General features: G+C 37.0%; 1 protein-coding gene across 2 annotated transcripts in view; it reads right to left on the bottom strand.

Moving 5' to 3' along the window:
• PARD3B (par-3 family cell polarity regulator beta) overlaps positions 1-23,925 on the bottom strand; it is a 1,004,964-nt gene that overhangs the window by 351,736 nt on the left and 629,303 nt on the right. For both annotated transcript variants that reach the window (XM_081260439.1, XM_081260440.1), the window contains one exon: positions 14,955-14,999. In XM_081260439.1, coding sequence (XP_081116565.1) covers positions 14,955-14,999 — 45 coding nt within the window. The remainder of the gene's footprint in view (positions 1-14,954; positions 15,000-23,925) is intronic.

Raw genomic sequence — 23,925 nt, 5'->3', positions numbered from 1 at the left:
AAAAACAATAATTAAAAAAACACAATAATAATCACCATCTTTGAGAATTTGCCACCATGAGATTTACTTCTTAGAGGCATTATATAAAATTCATTTTCTCCCCATCAATTAAATTGTGAGCCAAGAAATTGTATGAAAGTGATCCCAAGTTAGTAATGTCCTACTAGCACCTCGGGAGAAGCACATTTAAGCCCTCTGTGGAGAAAAGCCCATGCCAGTGAGGCTCTTTGTGATTCTCATAAACTAAATTCAACAAAATACGACCTCTTGCACAGAAGTTACCAAACTCACAAGGAAAAAAATCACCATGGATAATAGTGAGCAAAACATAAAAGCAACTTAGATACCAAAGGGGAGCTAGAAGATCTAGAAAAATTACTCAGAATGGAGGGCAGATTCAAGGAAATAGAAAAACATGAAGGAGAATTTAAGGAACATAGCAGAGTGTGGTATAACATATATGTACTAAATACTCATATTAGTAAGTAGGAGTTCCATAGGGGAAGGCAGAATGAGCAACAGGCAGATTAGTAGACATAATTTCCCAGAAGGGATAAAAGATTTAATAGAAAGCCATAGAAGGCACATCAAGAAGGTAATACCAGGAAACATCTACACCAAGATCTAGACTACAGTGAAAGTGAACATGAAAGACAAAGAGAATTTAAAAATTTCTGGAGAAAAAATATTAATCATAAGTAAAGATGCCAATTAGACTTATAGCTGAATTTTCACAATAGAACACAGAAGCCAATAGAAAACAACATCTTCAACGTACTTTCATCTTAACATTAAAGCAAAACTGGATGTCAAGAAAAAAGGCATTTTTCTGATAAACAGTATTATCAATAGACTGTTATTAAGAGGTACCTGGAGTGCATACTTCAGGAAAAAGCAAAGATTCCAGAGAAAAGTGAGAATGAAAAGGAAAAAAAAAAGAATGCTGAGAAAAGAAATTGATAAATATTTGTATAAGTCCATCCATTTACCTGCAATGAGAAAAGAAATTGATAAATATTTGCATAAGTCCACCCATTTACCTGCAAATGCCATGATTTTATTCTCTTTTAATGCTGACTAATATTCCACTGTGTATATATACTACATTTTCTTTATCCATTCATCTACTGAAGGGTATCTAGGTTGGATCCACAATTTAGCTACTGTGAATTATTCTTCTATAAACATTGATGTGGCTGTGTCCCTGTAGTATGCTGTTTTTAAGTCCTTAGGGTTTAGAATGAGGAGTTGGATAGCTGGGTCAAATGGTGGTTCCATTCCCAGTTTTCCAAGGAATCTCCATACTTTGCTAGTTCTTTTTATCAATTTGTCTTTCTGTGTGTCTTTAATTTCAAACTTTTCATGTCCTTATGCTTTATATTTATATCTTATCCTAACAAATAGCTGGATTTTGTTTTGATATGCCATCCAAAAATCTGAACTGTAACTAGGGTTTTAGCACATTTACATTTATTGCAATTTCTGGCATATTTAGATTTATGTTTATCATCTTATTTTATGCTTTATATTTGAACTATTTTAGTGATTCTTTTTCTCTTTCTTGTCATTCTAAGATGAATTGCTTTTTAAGTCCCATTTTTCTTATATTGATTTGAAAATTATACACTTGGTTTTATCATACATACTAAACAAATTCTAAAATTAGTCAATATGTAATCCTTCTTTCAAACAAGACAAGCAAATGAGAATATGCTGGCTCTTCTTATTTCTTCTAATTTTAGCACTATTTTCTATTTTGCTTTCTTTCTTATTTTTTTATTCCTTGGGTTATTTATTAATTTTAATGTTTTATGCATTTTAATATTTGTGCATGTATTTGTAAATGGATGGAGTTGGAGAATATAATTTGAGGTGAAGTTAGCCAATCCCCAAAAACCAAATGCTGAATGTCTTCTCTGATATAAGGATGCTGATTCAAAATGGGGATGGGGTTGGGGGAGCATGGGAGGAACAGACAAACTTTAGATAGGGAAAAGGGGAGGAAGGAGAAGAGAGGGATTATGGGGGTAGGAAAGACAGTGGAATGAGAGGGACGTCATTACCCTAAGTATATGTATGAAAACACGAATGGTGTGACTCTACTTTGTATTCAACTAGAGACATAAAAAATTGTGCTCTATATGTGGAATATGAATTGAATTGCATTCTGCTGTAATATATAACTAATTAGAATAAATAAACTAAGAAAATTTTAAAAAGAGAGCTAGCAAATACAGAGTAAAGGATGTGTGCTGCATGACAGACACCGCTTTTGTTTGTTTGTTTTGTACTGGGGGTTGAATCTAGTGTCCTTTACAATTCACTGAGCTATAGCCCCATCCCTTTCTATATCTTGAGAAAAGGTCTCACTAAGTTGCTGGGGCTCACCTCAAACTTCTGATCCTTCTACTTCAGCCCCCTAGCCACTGGGATTACAGATGAGTGCCACTGTGCCCAGCCTCTGACATTGCTCTTAAACTGGGGCTACAAAGCCTCTGCCCTAGGAGCTCACATTCAAGAGAGAGAGAGAGCTGTAAGGGTTAAGACAGTATGATAGTAATAGGAACTTACTTCTTGTTGGTTAACTATTTTACCTGGAGACATCAGGGAAGATCTTTGAAGAAACTACATTAGAACTCAGACTGAGGGAATCAGCTGCATAATGTAGGGAGAGATCATTCTGGGCAGAGGGAATGCTTATGTAAAGGACCTGAAACAAGAACAAGCTGAACCATCTGAGAAATAGAGCAGGCAACTGCCCTGAAGCGGGAGGACACAGCCGTGGCAAGGCTAGAGGGGTAGGTAGGGCAGGAAGGCATGGCCTTGTGAATCACCCCAAGAAATCGAGATTGTTCTCTTTCTTTCTTTCTTTTTCTTTCTTTCTTTCTTTCTTTCTTTCTTTCTTTCTTTCTTTCTTTCTTTCTTTTTTTTAAAATTTTTTTTATTGTTGGTCGTTCAAAACATTACATAGTTCTTAATATATCATATTTCACAGTTTGATTCAAGTGGGTTATGAACTCCCATTTTTACCCCGTATACAGATTGCTGTATCACATCAGTTGCACTTCCATTGATTTACATATTGCCATTCTAGTGTCTGATGTATTCTGCTGTCTATCCTATTCTCTACTATCCCCCTTCCCCTCCTCTCCCCTCCCCTCCCCTTTTCTCTCTCTACCCCCTCTACTGAGAATTATAAGTGAGGTACATAATTTCATTCACGTTGTCCAAAGGTTTCTTTGGCTCCTGTGAGGAGACGAGGACTCTGAAGTGTGGAAAAGGATAAGAATGAGTCAGTTAGAAGGCTCCTACTAAAGTTCTCCAGGTTATGGTGGCTTGGGTAAGAGTAGGAAGAAGTAAGCCAGGGCATCAACCTGGTCTTCTGCTGGACACTTTAGTTAAACTCTGTGGTGTCCCCCAAAAGCTCATGTATGAGACAATGCAAGAAGTTTCAGAGGTGATATTAGATTATAGGAGATAAAACTTAATCAGTGGATTAATCCACTGATAGAGATTAACTGGTTAGTAATTATAGGCAGGTAGGGTGTGGCTGGAGGAGGTAGGTCACTGGGAGATGTGCCTTTGGGGTTTATATTTTGTCCCTAGTGAGCGGAGTTCTCTATTTCATGTTCTGACTGCTTTCCTTCTGCCATGATGTTCTGCCTCACCTTGGGTCCAGAGCTCAGAGTGAGCTGACCATCAACTGAAACTCTGAAACAGTGAGCCAAAACAAACTTTTCCCCCTTTCCATTGCTCTTGTCAGGTCTTTATATCACAGTGAAGATACTCTGACTAAAATATGGAATACATGTGAGGAAGAAAGAAAGTGAACAGTCCTGGCTGACTGAATTTGGTAAGATTTTTTAGGCATACATAGAGAGGTACTGGTAAATTCATATTTCTTCTTTCCCTCTCTGATGGAATGGGCTGTTAGGAGAGCATATTTGAAAACATACCTCAAGTTAGACCTTATTAAGAGAAGTTCTCAATAAGAGGTGAAACTCTGAATCTTTCTTCTACCAAGGAAGCCATTGCTCAATCAGAATTGAAGGCATTTGACCACAGACAGGAAATAAGACCTGGAGGATAAATATCACATGTCCTGAAATTCTCAGAGTGGAGCACATTTTATCAGAATTTTTGAGCTTTGCATAAAAGCACGATGGCAGAAACTATGGAAATGCTGATGGAAACGTACAGAACCGGCCAGCAATTTGTATTAGTACTTCATAATGTCTTGCCATGTTCATACAGCATTTTATACCTTTTTTCCAATTTTCTTTAAAATAATTTATACTTTTGGGGCTGGGATCATGGCTTAGCAGTAGAGCGTTCGCCTAGCACGGGCGCGACCTGGTTCGATTCTCAGCACCACATAAAAATAAAGGCATTTTGTGTGTCCATCTACAAAAAAAAAAAAAAGATTCATTCTCTCTCTCTCTCTCTCTTTAAAAAAATTTATACTTTCATAGAAAAAGTGCCAGTTTTATAAATTGAAAAGTAGTATTTTATTAATATACATTACTCTAAATATGTAATTTATTAAAATAAAAAATGTTTGTTCATATAAAACATTTAAAATGGGTCACGGAATGCCAGATCACTAAATCAACAAACAGTACCATTTTCTCTGGAGCCTATTAGTACAGAAAGAAAAGGCTTCCATCACCTGTTGAATGCCAGTATTTCTAAATACTTCTAACAACTCCTAATGATAATAAATAATATTTTACAAAATCATCTTTTTTTTTCCATTTGTGGTTTGGTTTGCCTGGTTTGAAAAACTATATAATCTTTTTTTAACTGGCTAATAAAAGGGTTTCTGTTCAGAAGGTGACTTTGAACGGCTTTGTTCTACTTTAAATGGGTGGAATCTGTATGTTGTTTTGTGTGGGTGTGTGGTTTCTAATTATCAGCAATGGGAATGAATTTGCATTTGCTTATTTTAGCAAGAAGTAATCTAGGTTGCTTAAAGTTTTCTCTTTCATTTTCACATATTCATCATTCACTTATTGTAAGTCTGCTTTTATTGGATACAGTTGGGCATCACGAACCTCTAAAATAAAGAACTGTTTTGTACATGGCATCACATCAGTGCCTTATTAAATAAATTAAAGGACTAAGTTCCTGCCCTCTAGGATACCAAAAATTGACAGGGGGGATTAATATTCCCTAAATATGTTTTCCATTATAGCTCTTTTGCCAGACCCATAAATGAGGGGTCTCATAGTTAAGCCTTTTTTTTCATTCCCTTATTCCCTGAAATACTTCAGCACCTCAAATGGGTTCCCCATATATATAACTCAGGGAGTCAGCCTTTCATCTTCCTCCAGTAAGTAGAAACTGTCCCTTTCCCATGACTCTTCTGTATATAATCTGAGCCAGACCCCATGCAAAATCTTTCCATTTGTATATTTCTATAGTTAGATTCAGCAAGTGATGTTTTACTATGTTTAAACATGTTTTGAAATATTTAAACATTGTAAACTGTTAAAAAAGGAGGGGCTTGGGGAGATGTTAGTCAAAGAACATACATTTACAGTTAAGACAGGAGGGATGGGTTCAGGAGATCTATTATTGCACAGCTGAGTGACTAGAGTTAGAGATGATGTTTTCTTGAAAAATACTAAGATACAGGACGTTAAAGGTACTCACCACAAAAATGATAATTATGGAAGGCAATGCATTTCTATATTTAATCTTCCATAACATATGTACACTTCCAAATATCATGTTGTACATGATAAAAACAAATTTTATGTCATTTTAAAATATAGACAAGAAGTTTTTAGAATTTTAAACTCAGAACTCATTGATTTGTACATTAAACATAGTCTCAGTGTAATATTTAAACATTACAGATAAAGTAGAGGGTTTGCTTGATCCCCAACCCTAATCCTCCTTCTCAGTAAAGTTAACCTCTCTTACTTTCTCTAGGAATTGGCATTTATATGTAAGCACATGGTATTTCCACTGTTTGCATTCCTGTTGTTGCAGTTATGAGCACCTTAAGGGCAGAATCCCTGTTCTACACAGCTCTATTTGTAGTACCTGACACAGAGGACTGACATATGGTAGGTGTTCAATAAATATTTGCTTACTAAATGAGTTATTGTTGCCCCCACCACTACCCTTTCTGTAGTCAACAACAGTTCTTCTATCTGTATGAGAAATGGGTGAGCCTTGGGAATATTAATGGGGTAAGGGAAGTGTGACTACTAACCAAAGGAGATTGAAAAAACTATCTGAGAGGAATCTTAGGGACCGGGCTATATAAAAAGACACATGTACTTTTTATATATCCCACTTCCTGGCACTCAGTTCCTAAAACACTTGGAATCTCCAAAATGGTGTGCCTTTCTGTACCCTAATAGACAGCTGCTAAACAGTCCTTGAATAGGGGCTGACTATCAGGGAATCAATCAAGTGATTAGAAGTTGAAACTCTCAGTACTACTCCATCTATGGGGAGTGGAGAGGGTCCAAGGTGGAGTTGATCACCAGAGGCCATGATGCAATCAGTCATGCATGCCTGTGTAATGAAGCCCCCACATAAAACCCCCAAAGGACTGCATGCAGAGAGCTTTTCAGTGCTATTGGACATCAACAAATTCTGTTGGAACTCAGAGTAATGTTTCCTGGGCATTTATATTTAAGGGAAAAGGAATATAATGCCACAATAAAGTAAACAGTATGATGAATAGAAACTATAAATAGACTGTTACAAAGTCTGGGTAAATCTTAAGCAAAATACAGATTTTTTTTTTTGTACTGGGAAGTTTATCCAGTTCTGATGAATTTTAAAGAAAAAATTAACAGAGCTGTGCTAAATTAGTCTACCTTCCTTGTATGTATGCTGAGTTTGGGGGAAATTTTGAGGATTTAAATTATCATTTTCAGTATTAAATCAGGCAAAACTAGCAGCAATTATATTAATAAAGAGATTGGTGAAATAGAAATCACATCTGAGCCTCAGTTCTGTTGCTGAACAGCTGGGCCTTTGCTTGGGCTCACTTTCCTCTTTCTAAGCCTCAGTCTAGTCTTTAGGTGAAGTTGGTTGATCACATTCTGTGATCTACCTCAATAGATAATTAGAAATACAATTGCAAGAGATAATGTTTTTCCCAAACACATAAGTTTGGGAAAAGTGTAGCTTATCTATCAACCCAATCCTTGAATTTAGTGTAACTGTGTGTGTGTCTTTGTGTGTATGTGTGGAATATATTTCCCCCCCCTAGCTTTCAACCCAATTTTCCTTCAATGACTTAAACATTTCCCATCATGGATACCTATTATATATGTTACTACTTATCTTCTTGGGAACTTGTTGGCCACCCTATAGTGTCATTGAATATAGACTTGAGATTAAAGAAAAAATGACACCAATTTCATCCTTAATTTCTCACCCCCTTTACCTACAAATTTATCCTTACCACAGGCATTCTCCTGTCATTTAGGCTCACTCTCTCCAAGGCCAACTATTACAAAGCTGTATTCTTAATTCTAGCTTTTTAACAGTGTCCTCTCTCTGGTTTCTTCCTTCCCTCACTAGTATCTCTTTTCTCTCAGCGTGTTGCAGAGTTTTTCATTAACAACGCAACATAAAAGAATGAAAACAACTTTTCTTATCTTCTCTGGATACATTTTTTTTTCTCTCTCTCAACATTAGCCTTCATGAAAGATCACCTATGCTATTTCCATTTTCCATTCTTCCTCAAGCTGCTTCATCCCCCTATCCTACACTCTACTGAAACTTACTCCATTTACAGTTACCTCTCGATTTCTAAATCTAGTGAAAAATTCAGCACCTTCTCATACCTTCTATAACCTTGGGACCATTTCCTTTTTCAACTCTTGGTATCCTCATTTGTCAGAGACAGGAGAACTTTATAAGGAGTAATCTATCCAGGCCACCACTGAGTCTAAATTGACCCAAGCCTTTTCTCTATTCATCAAAGAAGTTAGGACTAATTCTCTTGGCAGCAGCACAACCATCTAAACAAACCTGGCTGATCACTACTGCTACCCTCAGTCACTGCCAAGATATGAGACCCAGTCATCTATTCTTTTCTGGCTGCCAACTATACAACACTCTGTACTCAGTGTGACTCCCTATCCCACTTTCCCCCTCCATCCCAGACTTGCCTTCTTGAGTCTGACCATCTTTCCATGGCTGACAAAACACTGTAGTCTTTTTACCTCATCTCTAAAATTCCCCCAGCTTTCAGCCTTAAATGAAATCTAGCTCTCCACTCAGAATTCTGCTTCCCCTGGAGCCCTTCAGCTGAAACTTCTCATCCATACCATGCAGGTCAGGTTTGAGAGGGGGCCCCAATTTCTCCTAACTTCTCATCCCTAATCCCTGCACATTGCTCCTCTACCCTCATGCAAAATCCCTACTCTTTCCCTCCAGCTGGCCACAGGTGCTGGTAGAATATGAATTGCCTCTTCTCCTGCTTATCCTTGACCTCCACCACCTTTGCAGGCAAAACAGGCAAACAGCAAAGAGCTCATGGTTTTCCTCTCTCTCTCTACCCTATCTCCATCTTATCACTTCTGTTGTCAAAGGTACCTGCCTCAGGAAACTACCAGTCCACATAGGATAAAGACACATGTGGAAAACCCGATCTAACCTATGGGTTAGAACTAACTCCACATACTGCAGAGACCAGCAAATACCAGCCTACCTGAAGCTATATGACCAGGAAATAAATGTTTACCATTGGTTTTATTATGAAGCATAGCTGCAGCAATAGTTGATACACTGACAATCATATTAGACCTTCTTTTCACTCACCCACTGTTTAGTTAAAAAGGAAAAAAAAAAAAAACCTCAAGGCTTTATTGCCTAAATATTTCTCGCTTTTCTTTCCATTCTCATTTCTAATCACTTAAATTTACTTTTGCACATATCATATTACCTTGCCCCCACCCACTTTTGGCTCTTTCAAGTCCCTGCAATCACCAGATTGATATTACCAGAATACAAAAGGGACTACTCTTTCCTTAAACCTGTTTAGCGCCTGAGCCTGTAGGATAAAACCATACTCTTGGATTTGGCGAAACTTCCTCATAATTGAATCTGTGCCTCCTTGCTCAACCTGGTGTCTTGCCAGTCTCCCTTCATATTCCTGTCACACTGAATTGCTTATGGCTTCTTGAGTATACCTTGATATTTCATGTTTTCATAACTTTCCATATGCCTAAAATCTGTTGGCTCATTGGCCTTTTCTACATCTCCAACTTCTATTTGGCTCTGAAATCCAGCTATGGAAGCACTTCCATTCTGACACATGACAGCCAGCCCCCAGTCCCACACAGGATCAGCACTCCTTCCTCTTGGAGATTTCTGTACTGTGCTCTTCAGCACAAATGTGTCAGACAGATATTAATCAGGCATTTATATTCTTTCTCTGCTACCACATGATAAACAATTTTTCTAAGGAAGGATCACATCTTATTTCACTTTGTGTCTCTAGCATTTACTATGATATCTGCTACAGAGAGTGGGCATTTCGTAAACAGGAGTGGGATGAAATAATTAATTTTGAAATTTGATTTGGAAAAAGAAATGTTATCTCTATCTACTCATGAAATTCAGAGATGCACATACCTTCTTTATATTTGAGTAGTAAAGAATCTTATTAAAAATACTGTTTCTAGTTCAATTTGATTCACTAAATTTTAGAGACGACAGTATTCGGTGATCTTTTGCAACACAGAAATACTAGGGTTGCTCGAAAATCAAGTTTGTATAGAAGGAACCCTGGACATATTGCCAATCATATTATGATAACTTCCTGAATCCTATGGAAATGCCAACCAAAGCTTGAGTACGAGAGAAAAGAATATATTTCCTATGTCTAAAGTAATGTTTTTCTAGCATAAGAAATGCCAAAAGCTTAACGGTTACCCAGGAAGGATGTCTGTCCACACAGATCCTTATGCTGTATTACCTTAACCAATCAATGAAGAAACTGTTCAAGTCCACTAACCACTAATAATAGAATTGTAGTTCCTCATCTATTTATGCAATATCTATTATTTATGCAATAACCATAAAGTTGTGAAAAATAGAAAACCAATTAGAAGACTCAAATACAAAAAATGAACAATGTTTGTATTCCATTATTTAAGTTAGTATTTTAATTTTGATATTCTATTAAAACATGGAATACTAATACAGTAAAATTTATGAAATTTCACTCAACCTGCTGCTCTTATAGTAAAATGATGGATGTTTTTAAAAGTTCTATCCTTTTAAAAAGATCCAGAAACTTCTCATGCCACATTTAAACTGTCTAGATTTGAAGTTTATACACATTGCATTTAAAGAAGAAGGGAAGGTCTGCCAAAGTAGCAACTTCCTCATTAAACTCTTAAGCTTGCTACGAAGAAAGATATTACTCGCACGTTCACTGTAATGTACTGATAACACACACACATTTTCTCTCTCATACGTCTCTCAACTTGATATATATATATATATATATATATATATATATATATACACACACACACACACACACACACATATACATACACATGTACATGTACATAGGAAAACTAAGGCAAGAATGACCATATTAGATATCCTTCCCAAACATACTCACTGAATTGCAGGAGTCTAGTAGAAATTTATAATTATTGTATTTCTGGTTCAGCTAGCTGAGTATACAAAAGACAAATAAGAATTTATCAGGTTTCTTGTTGTGTCTCTGTGTGTGTGTGTGAACTTCTAACTAGAACTTGATGTAAGCACTGTGTCTGACTCCTATATTTTCAGTTCCTGGGATTTGGGGTTTTAGGTAGGTGCTAGTAGAACATGAATTGCCCCAAAGCACTACCTCTACCACACAACATCTGAGTTTATATCCTAACCCAACAGTGACTAGCTGAGAAATCAAATATTTAAATGCCCTTAGCTTCTATTTCTTCATCAGTAAACCATGTCAGGATATCAACTGAACATGGTGACTATAAGGCACCTCATATGTAGAAATACCCTGAGAGTGTTAATAAGTGCTTGCTCATGAATTGATAAACTTGCCTTAGGAAAGGTATGGACTTACTGCCAGCCATTACTTTCACAGACTTGCCTGTTTTACAGCTATATAGACAGGTGTTTGAGAATATAAGAAATTAAAACAGAAATAGGAAAGCTTTTTAGTCCATTTTGCTAATTAATATGTCAGAGCCCATAAAGAAGAACTCAGTGGCTTCCTTCAGTACTGCATCCTCTTAAAAAGCTGGGTCAGCAAAGATCTCTGCAGACAGTCAATACATATTAAAACAGTTCCAAGCAGTAAATCAAAACAACTGAAAAAGAAGATGACACAGAAAAAAAAAAAGTAAAATTTATAACTCCTTTCTGACTGACTCTAGAAGAGCACTGAACTATTAGTTTAGTTTCCAGTTCAGTATACAGAAAGCAAAAATATGCCTGAACTCCCTCTCAGGCATATTTTGTTTCTGAATATTACCAAAATCAAAGTATAATTTAAAAAAATCAAATGCCAAATTTGATGCCATTTTCTGTGTCTTCTAATGTTCCCCTAGAATATTTAGCTCATTTTAAAAAGTGGCTTTGTTGTTTAAAAAATATTTTTCTCTGTTTTTTCCCCCCTCCCTGCATTTATAAGATTTGTTTAATTAGTTAGACAGGGAAAGAGGGTAAAGACATTTTTGGTTTCCCAAAAGAAGACTAGAAATACAATAAGGCTTACTGAAACTTGTGATTTTCTTAAAGAAACTGAACAAAACGCATTTTAATTCTAATTTCCCTGTGTTGGGTCCACTGTTCCCTAGATATACATATCCCCCTTCTGGGGAGGAGGACCCTAAAAGATTATGAGCAGGAGAATTACCGTGCTGTCTTCCTTGTGCTGTGTAATGAGATGGGATGCACTGTTAGGGGAGGCCCAATAGCAGAATCTTAGAGGAATCTCAAAAATCCTGGGTGGATTGCAGAAGGGGTGAGAGGAACACTACATTCTGGGCCAAAAATGTTAGAAAGATTTATCCTACCTGGGCCTCTGATTTAATCAGAGTTCCAAGGAATAAACCACTTAAAGATTAAGCCAAGGAAAAAGGAAAAGGTGCCAAAAACCTTGTCACAAATTTGGGAGGTGCCCAAACCAGACAAACAGATGGAACTTGGCACAAAATGGCCCTCTACACACTAAGTAGCTGACTCAGAAGAAATTTCAACTCACATGAATTTATTAAAATGTTGAATATCATCCTGAATAAGAAGATGGATGATAGATTTAGGTCAGCACATACAATTTAATTTGTTTAACTTTCTGATAGTCTTAGATTGTATTGAAGCTGCCCACATTTCTAACATTAAAGAGAGAGAGCACTGTTTTATTCTTAGGAAAAAAATAGAATTTTACTTAAAGATTTGGGGAAGAAGAAAGAAAATTGCAACAAAAAGTTCAGTGATCCCTTTGAACACTGGTGAGTTAAGTAGAATCATAGAACTTTGCAAGGTAAAATACAACCTGGTAACTTGTTTAGTGATCACAGACCACCTTAGAAGATAGACAGTTTAGTTATATGTTAGGTGACTTTTAAACATTTTTTTGTAACTGAAAGAGGTTGTCAGAATTAAAAGGACCCTTAATCCTTTGCTCTGTGCCCCCTCACCAAAGCCAGATGAAAAATTTCCCTGCATAAATGCAGTGTAGCGTACATAAGGGATCTGCATTTTATATGAGGCATAAGTTCCTGAGGATCATTATAATTTAAGACTAATTTTCCAAAATAAAAAAATATAAAAAACTGGGGAAGGGTATATTCTCAGAGCATAGAAATTTATAATTTTAGTCTTACATTTTTCTATAATGATATTCTATATTTTCTCAAAAGTGTCTGATGTTTTACAAAATGCTCTCCTTTAATGTCATACTAGACTATAGAATTTTAGGTCATTGTTAGCTCTCCTCATTACATGCCATTTTAGATCCAAGTTATCAAGTTTCTGACTGTTCTTTAGTATTTTTACTAGTTTCACAGGTACCCAGTGACAAACTCAACTATGTATTGATAGGATATAAAAGTCCATAAAAATAGGGAATGTTGGAATAGCAGTACATTAGTAAAGAAATCTCTAATAAAACATCTACTGTATTTAAATAGCATGGTTCATCAAATATAAAGAGGATTGGTTCTATTTCTATCTCTCAGTGAAAGTGAAGGTGCTATGTGGCTAGTTTACAATAAATTAACTGGTAGCTTTAAATTTTTGCCACTTTTGAATTTTTTATTTTAATTTGGAAGGTTATTATTTCAAGTTTGCACTTAGAATAGTTCTTTATTAATACTCTATATCATACTATATAAAAGACATATCATTTAAATTTACCTAAAACATTACAGCAATATGCTAAGACATCAATGATCTCAGAAATAGTGACAATAACTTTTAATTACTGGCTAACAGTAACTTGTTTGGAAATCAATTAAGATTAGAATGTGTTTCAATTTCCTGGAATTAGACAGAAAGATGATTATTTGCTCGTTTTCACAAATCAAGCTGATAAAGTATCCTTAAAAACAGCTTCAAGTTTTTTCATTGAATCCTATGCCAGTACACAAAAAGATTTTAGTGTTCAAGTATTAACAAGTGTAAGACAACTATTAATATATGTAGGACTGTGTATTTCAAATGAAAAGAATGTAGGCTATCCATGGGGTTCCTTGGCCATGAGAATTTTCTTCCCAGTTTCCTAAAAATATTTAATGGAAGTATTTAATGGTAGTATTTAATGGAAGAAGATGATATAAACATGCGGCATGTGTCAATTTAACACTCCATGGAAATCTGTTCTTTTACAGTGATCTAACCTTTTAAATTCTTTATTAGGAAAAAAAATGGGAAGAAAAAAAAAAAAGGAAAACAAAAGAGTTGTGAACTAGTTCTTCCCTGCTGTTGTTACTAAAGAATCTGGAAAAGAAAGAAAGAAAACATCATAATCTTGCCCTGGAACCTGATGGAGGTGATGAGGCGTCCAGGCGACTTGCTGCTGAAAACGTAATTGGCACATAAACACAGAGACACTCAGTGATGGGGAAGACTTCTTTGTTTCAGAAACGGAGGGATGCCAACATATTATAACTCTTCTGTGTTTGGAATGGCAACTCTAAGAGTCAAATGGATGCCCCCCGCCCCCGCCCCAAATCATGCACCCTTAGAAGAAAGGAATTACTGACGTATTTGCTAGCTTAGCAGCTCTTAAGTTTTGCAGCTAAGTGAATAACTGATGCCAAAGGGAGAGCACAGGAAGAGAAGGCAGGCTTCTTGGCAATGAAGGGCTACGTAGACATAAAGATGCCACACACATGATAAAGACCAAGACCCTAGGAGACCCAAGTGGACTTCCCAGATAACATAAAGGGGGTTCATTTGTGAGAGATAAAAGGATAACAATCATCCCTAGCACAGTCCCTTTTGATGACAAGCAACTGCATATTTTTTAATTTAATTTAATTTTTAAATATTTTTTTTTGAGGAGAAAGAAATGAGAACATCTTTTTTTTTTTTTTTTTTTTTTTTTTTTTTTTTTTTTTTTTTTACTCTGGAACTCTCTTCTGCCGTTTTAATATGGAAGTCAGTGTGGGAAAGAATTTTTGAACTTTCTTTGGTTTTCTTTACAATGTTTTGTTTGTTTTAAGTGCTCAGCTAGCATACAGTTTCAGATTTGGAGTTTTAGAATCATTTTTTTTGGAAACCTTTCTTCTTTCCTTTCAAACATTTTGAGTCAGCATGCATTATGCCACTATGCACACAGCCAAGCAATAATTCATCTTTGTGGAAGTCAGAGACATCTCATGTATTAATTAGAAAGCCTTTCAGTGACTGGTGGGTAGAAACAGGTTCCAACTGCTACTAAAACACAGCCAGGGATTTCCAGGAAGGGAACAGAAAGGCAGATACGAGGAATTTCTTACCGGATCGGTGTCCAGCCAATGAATGAACTTTGCTTTCATCTGGCACTGAGGAGAAAAAAGTAAAAGAGACAAGGATTAGACCTGCTTGTAAATCAGGCATTTTACAAACAATAAATTAATAGAAAATCATAATAAGTTAAATCTTTTACTGGCAAAGATTTCAGAAAATTTCCCTTCCAGCCTACCCTGGGGTACATCATTTTTATTGACAGACATTTGAAAAACAGCTATGAAGAAATATGTTTATTAGATATTCTATGAATATGACATCATTCTTAAAGACTTCCAATACTTTCAGTTCTTTTAGCTTGGTTGTTGCTTCCATGACCATAAGAGGAGAAAAACTAAATTCAAACAAAGCTCTCTGAGCATAAAAGCAATGTATGTATTATCTAATACTCAAGGGTTGGACCTGTGTATCTGGTCAAAATGGAGGAAAAGAGAAAAGATTTATAATCCCCTAGAAATAGTTAAAAACTAGACAAAACATGAAATCACGGCATTCGTCTGATGAGATGTCAGGCAACAAAGGACAGCAACTCCTAAGAGATGGAAAACAAATGGGGTGAACCCTACAAGTGCTCAGCTTGCTTCTAGATAAGGTTTCCAGATGGTGGTGCAGGGAGGGGGACACTGAGGCAGAATCCAGTGACTTGAGGACATGGTGCAGGATGTCCAGGGAAGCCAGTGCAGATTGAATGTCCAGGACAGAGAAGCCAAGAGAAGAGAATTACACAGATTTCTCTCTAAATCTTCAGAGAACTCCTTCCTGGATTTAGTTGAATACTGATGATCACTTGTGCATGAGACAAGAACCCCAACAGCTCAAAGAATCTGTCCCAAATGGAAAGGAAGCAGCTTCTATAGTCCATGTAGAACAGGGAACAGTGCCTATTTCCAATGGCTAGAGTGGAAACTTCATAATTCAGGGGTGTCAGAATATGAAGATGGGTTTTGCCTCAATAGGAGGAAAATTAATCCCCAATTAACATAGCTCAGATGAAATGGATAAACTTTTGAAAGGTCTAGATTACCAAAGCTTATAAAGGAAGAAATAAATGTATGCATAGCCTGATAACTAATTTTAAAAATGAGTTTGTATGTAAAACTTTTCCAAAAAACAAACAACCACAAACCATCTAGACTGAAATGGCTTCACTGTTGAATTCTTTGAACATTTAAGTAAGAAACAATACGGACTCTACAGAAATCCTACTAAAAAGTTTAAAGGAGGGAACATTTCCAACCTATCCCATAGAGCTAGTATTAAACGTACTAATACCAGAAAAAGACATCATATAAAAACCACTAGATAATATTCCACATAAACATAGAGGCAAAGTCCTTAATCATTTAGCAACTTTGCATGGATTACCACTTCAATGTTTGACAACAGCTGTTTATTTGTTCACCATGCACCACTATAGTGCTAGTCTATAAAATTCTTGTGTGCAAAGGTGGATAAAAAAGTGAGGGGAAATTTGCTAACAAGGAGAACAGCTTCCATTTTTCCTAACTAGACTGGTCTCAGTGTAACATGTGTCCCTTTCTTCTATCCACCATATTATTTATAATATTTAATTAACCCAGTCGCCATATGTTATGGTTTAGATATTAAGTGTCCCCCAAATGCTCATGTGTCTGTCAATGCAAGTAGGTTTAGAGAAGGAATGATTGGGTTATGAGAGCCTTAACCAAAATTAGTAAATTAATCCCCTGATGGGATTGAGTGGTAACAGAAGGTGGGTAGGGTGTGGCTAGAGGGGGTAGGTCTTTGGGGACATGCTTTTGGGATATATACAGTATCTGGCAAGTGGAATCTTTCTCTCTACTTCCTCTCATCATGTGAGCCAATTTCCTTCTGCCACACACTTCCATCATGATGTATGGCCTTACCTTCAGCCCAGAGGAATAGAGCCAACTGTCTATGGACTGAGGCCTCTAAAAACCATGAGCCCTCCAAAAAACTTTTCATCCTCTACAATTGTTCTGGTCAGGCATTTTGTCACAGTAGCAAAAGAGCTGATTAAAACACCATATTTAATCTTCCCCCTCCCCCATCCCTCCTTTACTTCTTTAATTTCTAGAAAAATCATGTATCTATGATTATCCAGTTCTTAACTGCTTAAACTCATGTGTGACTTCTTGTTTTATTTCCATTTGGGAAGTAGGTCAGAAGTATTTTTGAGGTGCTGATGGTGAGCCAAATTCTTCCCTCCCCATGCTTAAAAACCCAGTGGAACCCATATTATAAGGAGAAAAATATTGGAAATCAATGATAATAAAGATTAAAAATAACAATAGCAACTATATTTGTTGAACACTTATAGATTCTGTCCTATGTACTTTATATCTACTAATTAATTTAACTCTCACAATGACTGGAAAGATAAGTATTTTTATCCATATATTACAGATAAAGAAACTGACACACACCTCATGAGTGGAGGAGACAGAGATTAAATGGTACTGTTAACTACACCATTATACATTGATACCAATCAGACAAAGGTTTCTCTCTAAGAAATTTTAACAATGATCAGCAGCATGAATTAAACATAAGGAAACAAACACCTATCTGCTAGAAAACTCTCAGCTTTTTTATTTGAATATATGCTATTAATAGAAATCTTTTTGTAATGATGAATATCAACAAGTGTTAACAATCATTTTATCAAATTAAAAATATAAATTGTTTATTCCCATTTCATAGATGAGGAATCATATTTTTAAGTTAAGATATTGGCATAGAAACTCACTAGTTTGGGGCAGTTAATGTAAAAGTCTTAATGGTATTTTTCACAAGTGTTTTAAAATTATTTTAATTCTCTGTGCTTCAGTCTCATTGTACATAACATGAGGAAAATATTGCTTAGTCCATAGGTTTGTGGTGAAGATGAAATGTTTAAGTATATGTGAGGCATTTAGAAAGATCACACTATAGCACTTAATAACTATTAGCCACTATCATCACTAATGAGAAACTAGATTGAAAGGCAGAACAACATGGTAGCTGATAATGAGATGCATATGGGTTGAGTGTCAGCACTGCCAGGCAAGGTACTAAGCTCTTTTAACCTCAGTTTGCCCATGTGAGGAATGAGGATACAAACAATATATAGTAGTTGTGGGAACCAAATAAAAACAATTGTGCAAAAGTGCTCAGCATAGAGAGCCAGGTGTGCAATTCTCAACACATGAAAACATTTGCTAATGGAAGCCGTGTGAGGGGTAAGGGAATAAATCTGATGATGGCGGTGGTGTTCAAGATTTCACCTGCTCAGGATCATAAAGAAATAGAGAGTGAATAATTGAGAACATACTGTTTTAGTCAATTTTTGTATTGCTGCAGCCAAAAGACCTCTCAAAACCACTTAGAGGAGGGGAGACTTATTTGGGGCTCAAAGTTTCAGAGGTTCCTCAGTCCATAGACTGCTGACTCCATTGCTCTGGGCCTAAGATGAAACAGCATATCATGGGCAGAGCCCCAGCATAGAAAAACTGTTCACCTTATGCTAGGTTCAGGAAGCAGAGAGGTGTGGGGGAGGGCTGCAGGGAAGATGCACCCTTCCAGGGCAGGCCCCCAGTGACCCACCTCCTCTCGCCATGCTCCTGCCTGCAGTTACCACCCAGGCCATTTAAACTAGGATGGGCTGATTAGGTTACAGCTTTCATAATCCAATTATTTAAGCACAACATTCCTGCATTAACAAAGTTTGGGGGCGGACAACTCACTTCCAAACCATAACATTAGGCATTAGGTAAATTTAGGTGTTATCTCATGAATAACGGAACACCCACAGCCGGTACTACCTCCAAGTTTACCTGGCCAGTTCATCTTATGGTGGCAGAAAGGCAAAGAAAAACACTGTAGAGCCCATGGTCTTATTACATATAGTTAATCTGAAAAAAGGGGTTTGATTAAAATTAATGCTTTTGATATTGTTTTTGTCTTTTTTTCCTTTTAATCTTAGCTGCTGTACTGAAAATCCCCAGCAACACTAGATGTTACAAGGAACTTCTTAACTTTTGGGCTGAATAATGTCTATTATTCCTAGTAGGAATGCTTATCATTATTTTAATTGACAATGTGAAATTCTTTAGATCACTAAAATAAACTATTTTTAAAAACAGTGTGGAAAATCCAAATGGGTGATAGGCATAAAAATTGAGGGTCTTTCTCCAAAATATTCACTGACACAGATGTCTATCTTTAGGACAGAAGATAAGTGAATAAACATAATAGAAATGAGAGGGAACTGTAATGACTTAATTAACAAAATACATTTTATTTAAAAGGTTAAATTTAGAACAATCATCTTTTATACACATGCTTAGTTCTGGGAAGCAATTTAAATAACAGTAGCAAATGAGAAAATGAGGTAAAATTACACACACCACCAAGTTGTTTTTTTTTTTAAATGGCAAGTGTTATAATTAATACCCAACTTCCTTTATAACGCATATCACCTTAGAGCTACTATTAAAGTTCTCTCTGGGGGTTGGCACTTAAGGGTAGTAGTTGCACTATGCAGAGAGCTCAGTGACTGGAGTGGCAGTGGGTCATTTTAAATAAAGGACATCTTTACAAGAAATTGAAAAATGAGTGGGCCTGGTGGGGGAAAGGGCTTCCATTCCAAAAGAGGAAAGTACCCTAAGCATCAAGTAATGGGTTGTTGATGGAGAAGGAGCTTGAAATTTAATTCTGATTCTGATGACAAATTTTTCTCCTTCCCTCCCTTTCCTCCTTCTTTCTCATATTCATTCTCCCTCACTCCCCCCCCTTGTTACTAGAACTTATTACATTTCCTTTGAGTCCATCAGTCTTACCCCAAAACCAGTACTACTTGCTCTTGATTACCTTAAAGGAATATTACTGTAATTGAAGAGATATCAGTGAAATGCTGAGTTTTCTGAAGATACAATTCGTAAGCATTTTTATTAGGATTGTTTTCATTATAACCATTATTAAACACTTACAGGGCACCATGAAATCACCCCTTTTGAGGTGTCTCTGTATTTATTTAGATGATGGGATTTCTTTTTAAAAATACCTTTATTTTTATTTATTTAGTTTTATGTAGTGCTGAGGATCGAACCCAGCACCTCATACATGCTAGGTGAGCTCTACCACTAAGCTACATCCTCAGCCCTAGATGATAGGATTTCTGTACTGAACTTCTGTTTCTTCACATTCAACACCAGATCAATACACACCATTTGATTCAGTTACTACAAGGTGATTAATAAAGACAGCACCCTGTGGCTCGGGCATTTGTTAATTTCCTGGTGTGCCCTCTGATTCAGGAGATGCACCTGGGAAACATAGCAACCTGATAGCCTGTGTTCTAATTCTTCTGGTTCTAAGTGTTTGAAGCTAATTAGAACTGCCCAACCACCTACCTATAGCACCTTTTAAAAAAACATCAACAGAGTATATATGTATATATTTTGTTTTATTTCGACAAGGCTCATTGTTAGCATTAAAAGAAAGAAAATATGAGGAAAAAAGTCGGTGAACAAGATGGTACTGTGCGAACTTGTTAGTGGCAAACATTGAAGTGCATGTAATACTTACATGCCTTGGCTTCCCAGTAGGATGCCTTTATATTAATATAGTGATCACTTAAAGTGTTTTATTCTTTTGTCAAGCCTCCTTATACACTTCAAATGCTTCTCACCATGGGAAAACAATCCCCTTGCTTATTGATAGCATTTGACACGCATTCTATAACATAAGTGACTATTAGGGGACTGCACTTGCTTAATAAAAATTTGCAGAACAGTGGCAGATTTGGTGAGTTAATGGGCCCCATATGCTCTTCTTATAGTGACAGAATATGGTATATTGCTAACATGCACAAATCTCTTCAAATAAAAATTGCCAGTCTGCATTTGGGGTAAAATTGGGGGTTCATAACCCACTTCAATCTAATGTATGAAATATGATATGTCAAGAGCTTTGTAATGTTGTAAAAAAAAATAAAAATAAAAATTGCCATCGGCTACAGTTATTCTTTTTGAGAATGCCAACACTGTGTCATGAATGGGGAATATGCAAATATGTTCAGATTCCTGCTATTTTATATTAAGATACTCTGAGGCAAAGCAGCACTCTAAAATCTGATATAATGCATGTTTTTTACATAGACAGCTTTATTTCACTTAATTTTTGATTTTCATATCATTGATATAATAAAGACTGCAATTTTGAAGCTGATGTTTGCCACAATAAAAATATTTCTTCTAATGAGGCCATAAACACTTCTCTTTGGATAGTTTGCTACACTAAATATCAAGTAATTCCTTAATGGTTAATAAATTTGCTTCCAATACTTGTTCCTTCTGAACCTAAAACTGATGTACTTGCCAATATTAAGAATCAATTTTCCTCTCCTTTAGCAGATCAATTTCTGTGCCACTGATTGATTTCCAGAATTTCTAAGGAATGCAAACCTGTTTCTAGTTGTAAATTATGTTCCCTTCTTAGTAACCATGAACTACTACTGCCTCAATTTATAGTGTTCTCTTATGTCAATGACTATCTGGTGTACACCTTCTGCTGAGGGGGACTTTTTGAGTTTTTAGCACTGTGAATTTTTATGTGTTAAAAAATTCTTCCAGGCAATCAGCGGCCACCATCTTGGAGAGCTGAAGTATCCACCGCCACTCTCCGACAGATTGCAACAACAAAACAGGTGTGTGTCACTCAGCTCAGCCCCCATACATAGGGGGATTTCGCATAAAATCTCTCCTAGACTTTCCGGGGGAGGGAGTATCAGAGTGAGCCTGCATAAAGACTAAGGGAAAACTAGAGGCACCTGACCTTCAAACCCCCTCCCATCAGCAGCCAAAACAAAACCTGTCTAGCCAGCACTGGGGGAGGGGCAAGCAGAAAAAATCAAAACCATAGAGTGCCGGGGATCCCAAAAGCCAACTGTGTGACCCCGGAGATCCAGGCTGTCTGATTCACGCGGCCTGCCCCGCGGCTACAGAAGGCGTGGCGACGCAGAGAAGGGATTAACTAGCAAGCAGGGAGATAAGTGGCTGCAACACGGTGGAATCCCGCCAGCCAAGCCCGCACTGACCCCCGGGCTGAGTATGGGATTTCAGACGGGGAAGGAAGCGGTACAGTTCTATCCCCCACAAGGGAAACAAAACAATAGAGTGCCGGGGTTCCCAATAGCCACCCTCCACACCCAACAAACGGCAGGCCCAGAGTACAGTTTGAACTGCCGAGAACCATCACTCAGGGGAAATCTGGTCTAGCAGGAGAAACCAAGACTAGCAGGAGAAACCAGGGGACTAGAGGCAAGGCCCTCGTGACTGGGCGGCTGGAAACTGCAGGCCCGCCGGCAACAGTTCACCCACTGCCCGCGTAACTGGGCGGTAGGAGAACGCCCGCCCGCTGGCGACTGATCACCTGCCCGTGGCCTGTGATACTGGGCGGCTGGAGACCGCCCGCCTGCCGCGACCGGGAGCTGAAACCAAACAGAGACAGTCCAGTCACACCCCCCCATTAGGACACCCCGGCAAGGAGACTGGGGCCCTTCATAGCACAGTAGTGTTGTCACTGGAGCTCGGACGTGGGAATTCCTTCCCAGCGGAATCCACGTTAGCAGGCATAGTTTAACAACACAAAGAAGAGACATCAGAGTAATACAGAAACAAAACAAATCTATAGAAGAGAGCAGAAACATGACAATCAAATAGAGCTGGAAAGTAACGTGGACAACATGAGAAAACAAGGGAATTCGCAGCAAGAAAACCAGCTCTGCAAAGCATTTTGAGCAAAACACTACAAGAAGAGGAATTGAAAAATAGTGCCCAAAACTAACAGCAGGAGGTATCTCAGTAAAGGGGGAGGAAAATAACCAAAAAGTAAAACTAGCCAAACTAAAATAAATAAATAAAGAAGCATGACTGGAAGTACAAATCATATCTCAATTGTAACCTTAAATGTTAATGGCCTAAACTCACCAATCAAGAGACATAGGCTAGTAACCTGGATCAAAAAAACAAATCCAACAATATGCTGCCTTCAGGAGACTCATATGATAGGAAAAGACATACACAGGCTGAAGGTAAAAGGTTGGGAAAAATCATACCACTCACATGGCCCTCGGAAGCAAGCAGGAGTGGCCATACTCATATCGAATAAAATCAACTTCAAACCTAAGTTAATCAAGAAGGATAAAGAAGGACACTATATACTGTTAAAAGGAACCATCCACCAACAAGACATAACAATCATCAATTTGTATGCACCAAACAATGGAGCTGCAACGTTCATAAAACAAACTCTCCTCAAGTTCAAGAGTCAAATAGACCACAACACAATAATTATGGGTGACTTCAACACACCGCTCTCACCATTAGACAGATCCTCTAGACAAAAACTGAATAAAGAAAGTATAGAACTCAACAGCACAATCAATAACCTAGACTTAACTGACATACATAGAATATATCAACCATCATCAAGTGGATACACGTTCTTCTCAGCAGCACATGGATCCTACTCAAAGATAGACCATATATTATGCCATAGGGCAACTCTTAGTAAATATAAAGGCGTGGAGCTAATACCATGCACCATATCTGATCATAATGGAATGAAATTGGAAATCAATGATAAAAGAAGGAAGGAAAAATCCTACATCACATGGAAAATGAACAATATGTTATTGAATGATCAATGGGTTATAGAAGACATAAAGGAGGAGATGGAAAAATTCTTAGAGTCAAATGATAATACAGACACAACATACCGGAATCTATGGGACACAATGAAAGCAGTTTTAAGAGGGAAATTCATTTCTTGGAGTTCTTACCTCAAAAAAAGAAAAAAACAACAAATAAATGAACTCACACAACACCTCAAAAACCTAGAAAAGGAAGAGCAAAACAACAGCAAATGTAGTAGAAGACAAGAAATAATTAAAATTAGAGCAGAAATCAATGAAATTGA

The sequence above is a fragment of the Spermophilus citellus genome, assembly GCF_964194105.1.
Source record: "Spermophilus citellus genome assembly, chromosome: 11".
Taxonomy (NCBI): domain Eukaryota; kingdom Metazoa; phylum Chordata; class Mammalia; order Rodentia; family Sciuridae; genus Spermophilus; species Spermophilus citellus.
Note: the sequence above shows the minus strand (reverse complement) of the source record. Positions and strands in the feature narration are given on the sequence as shown.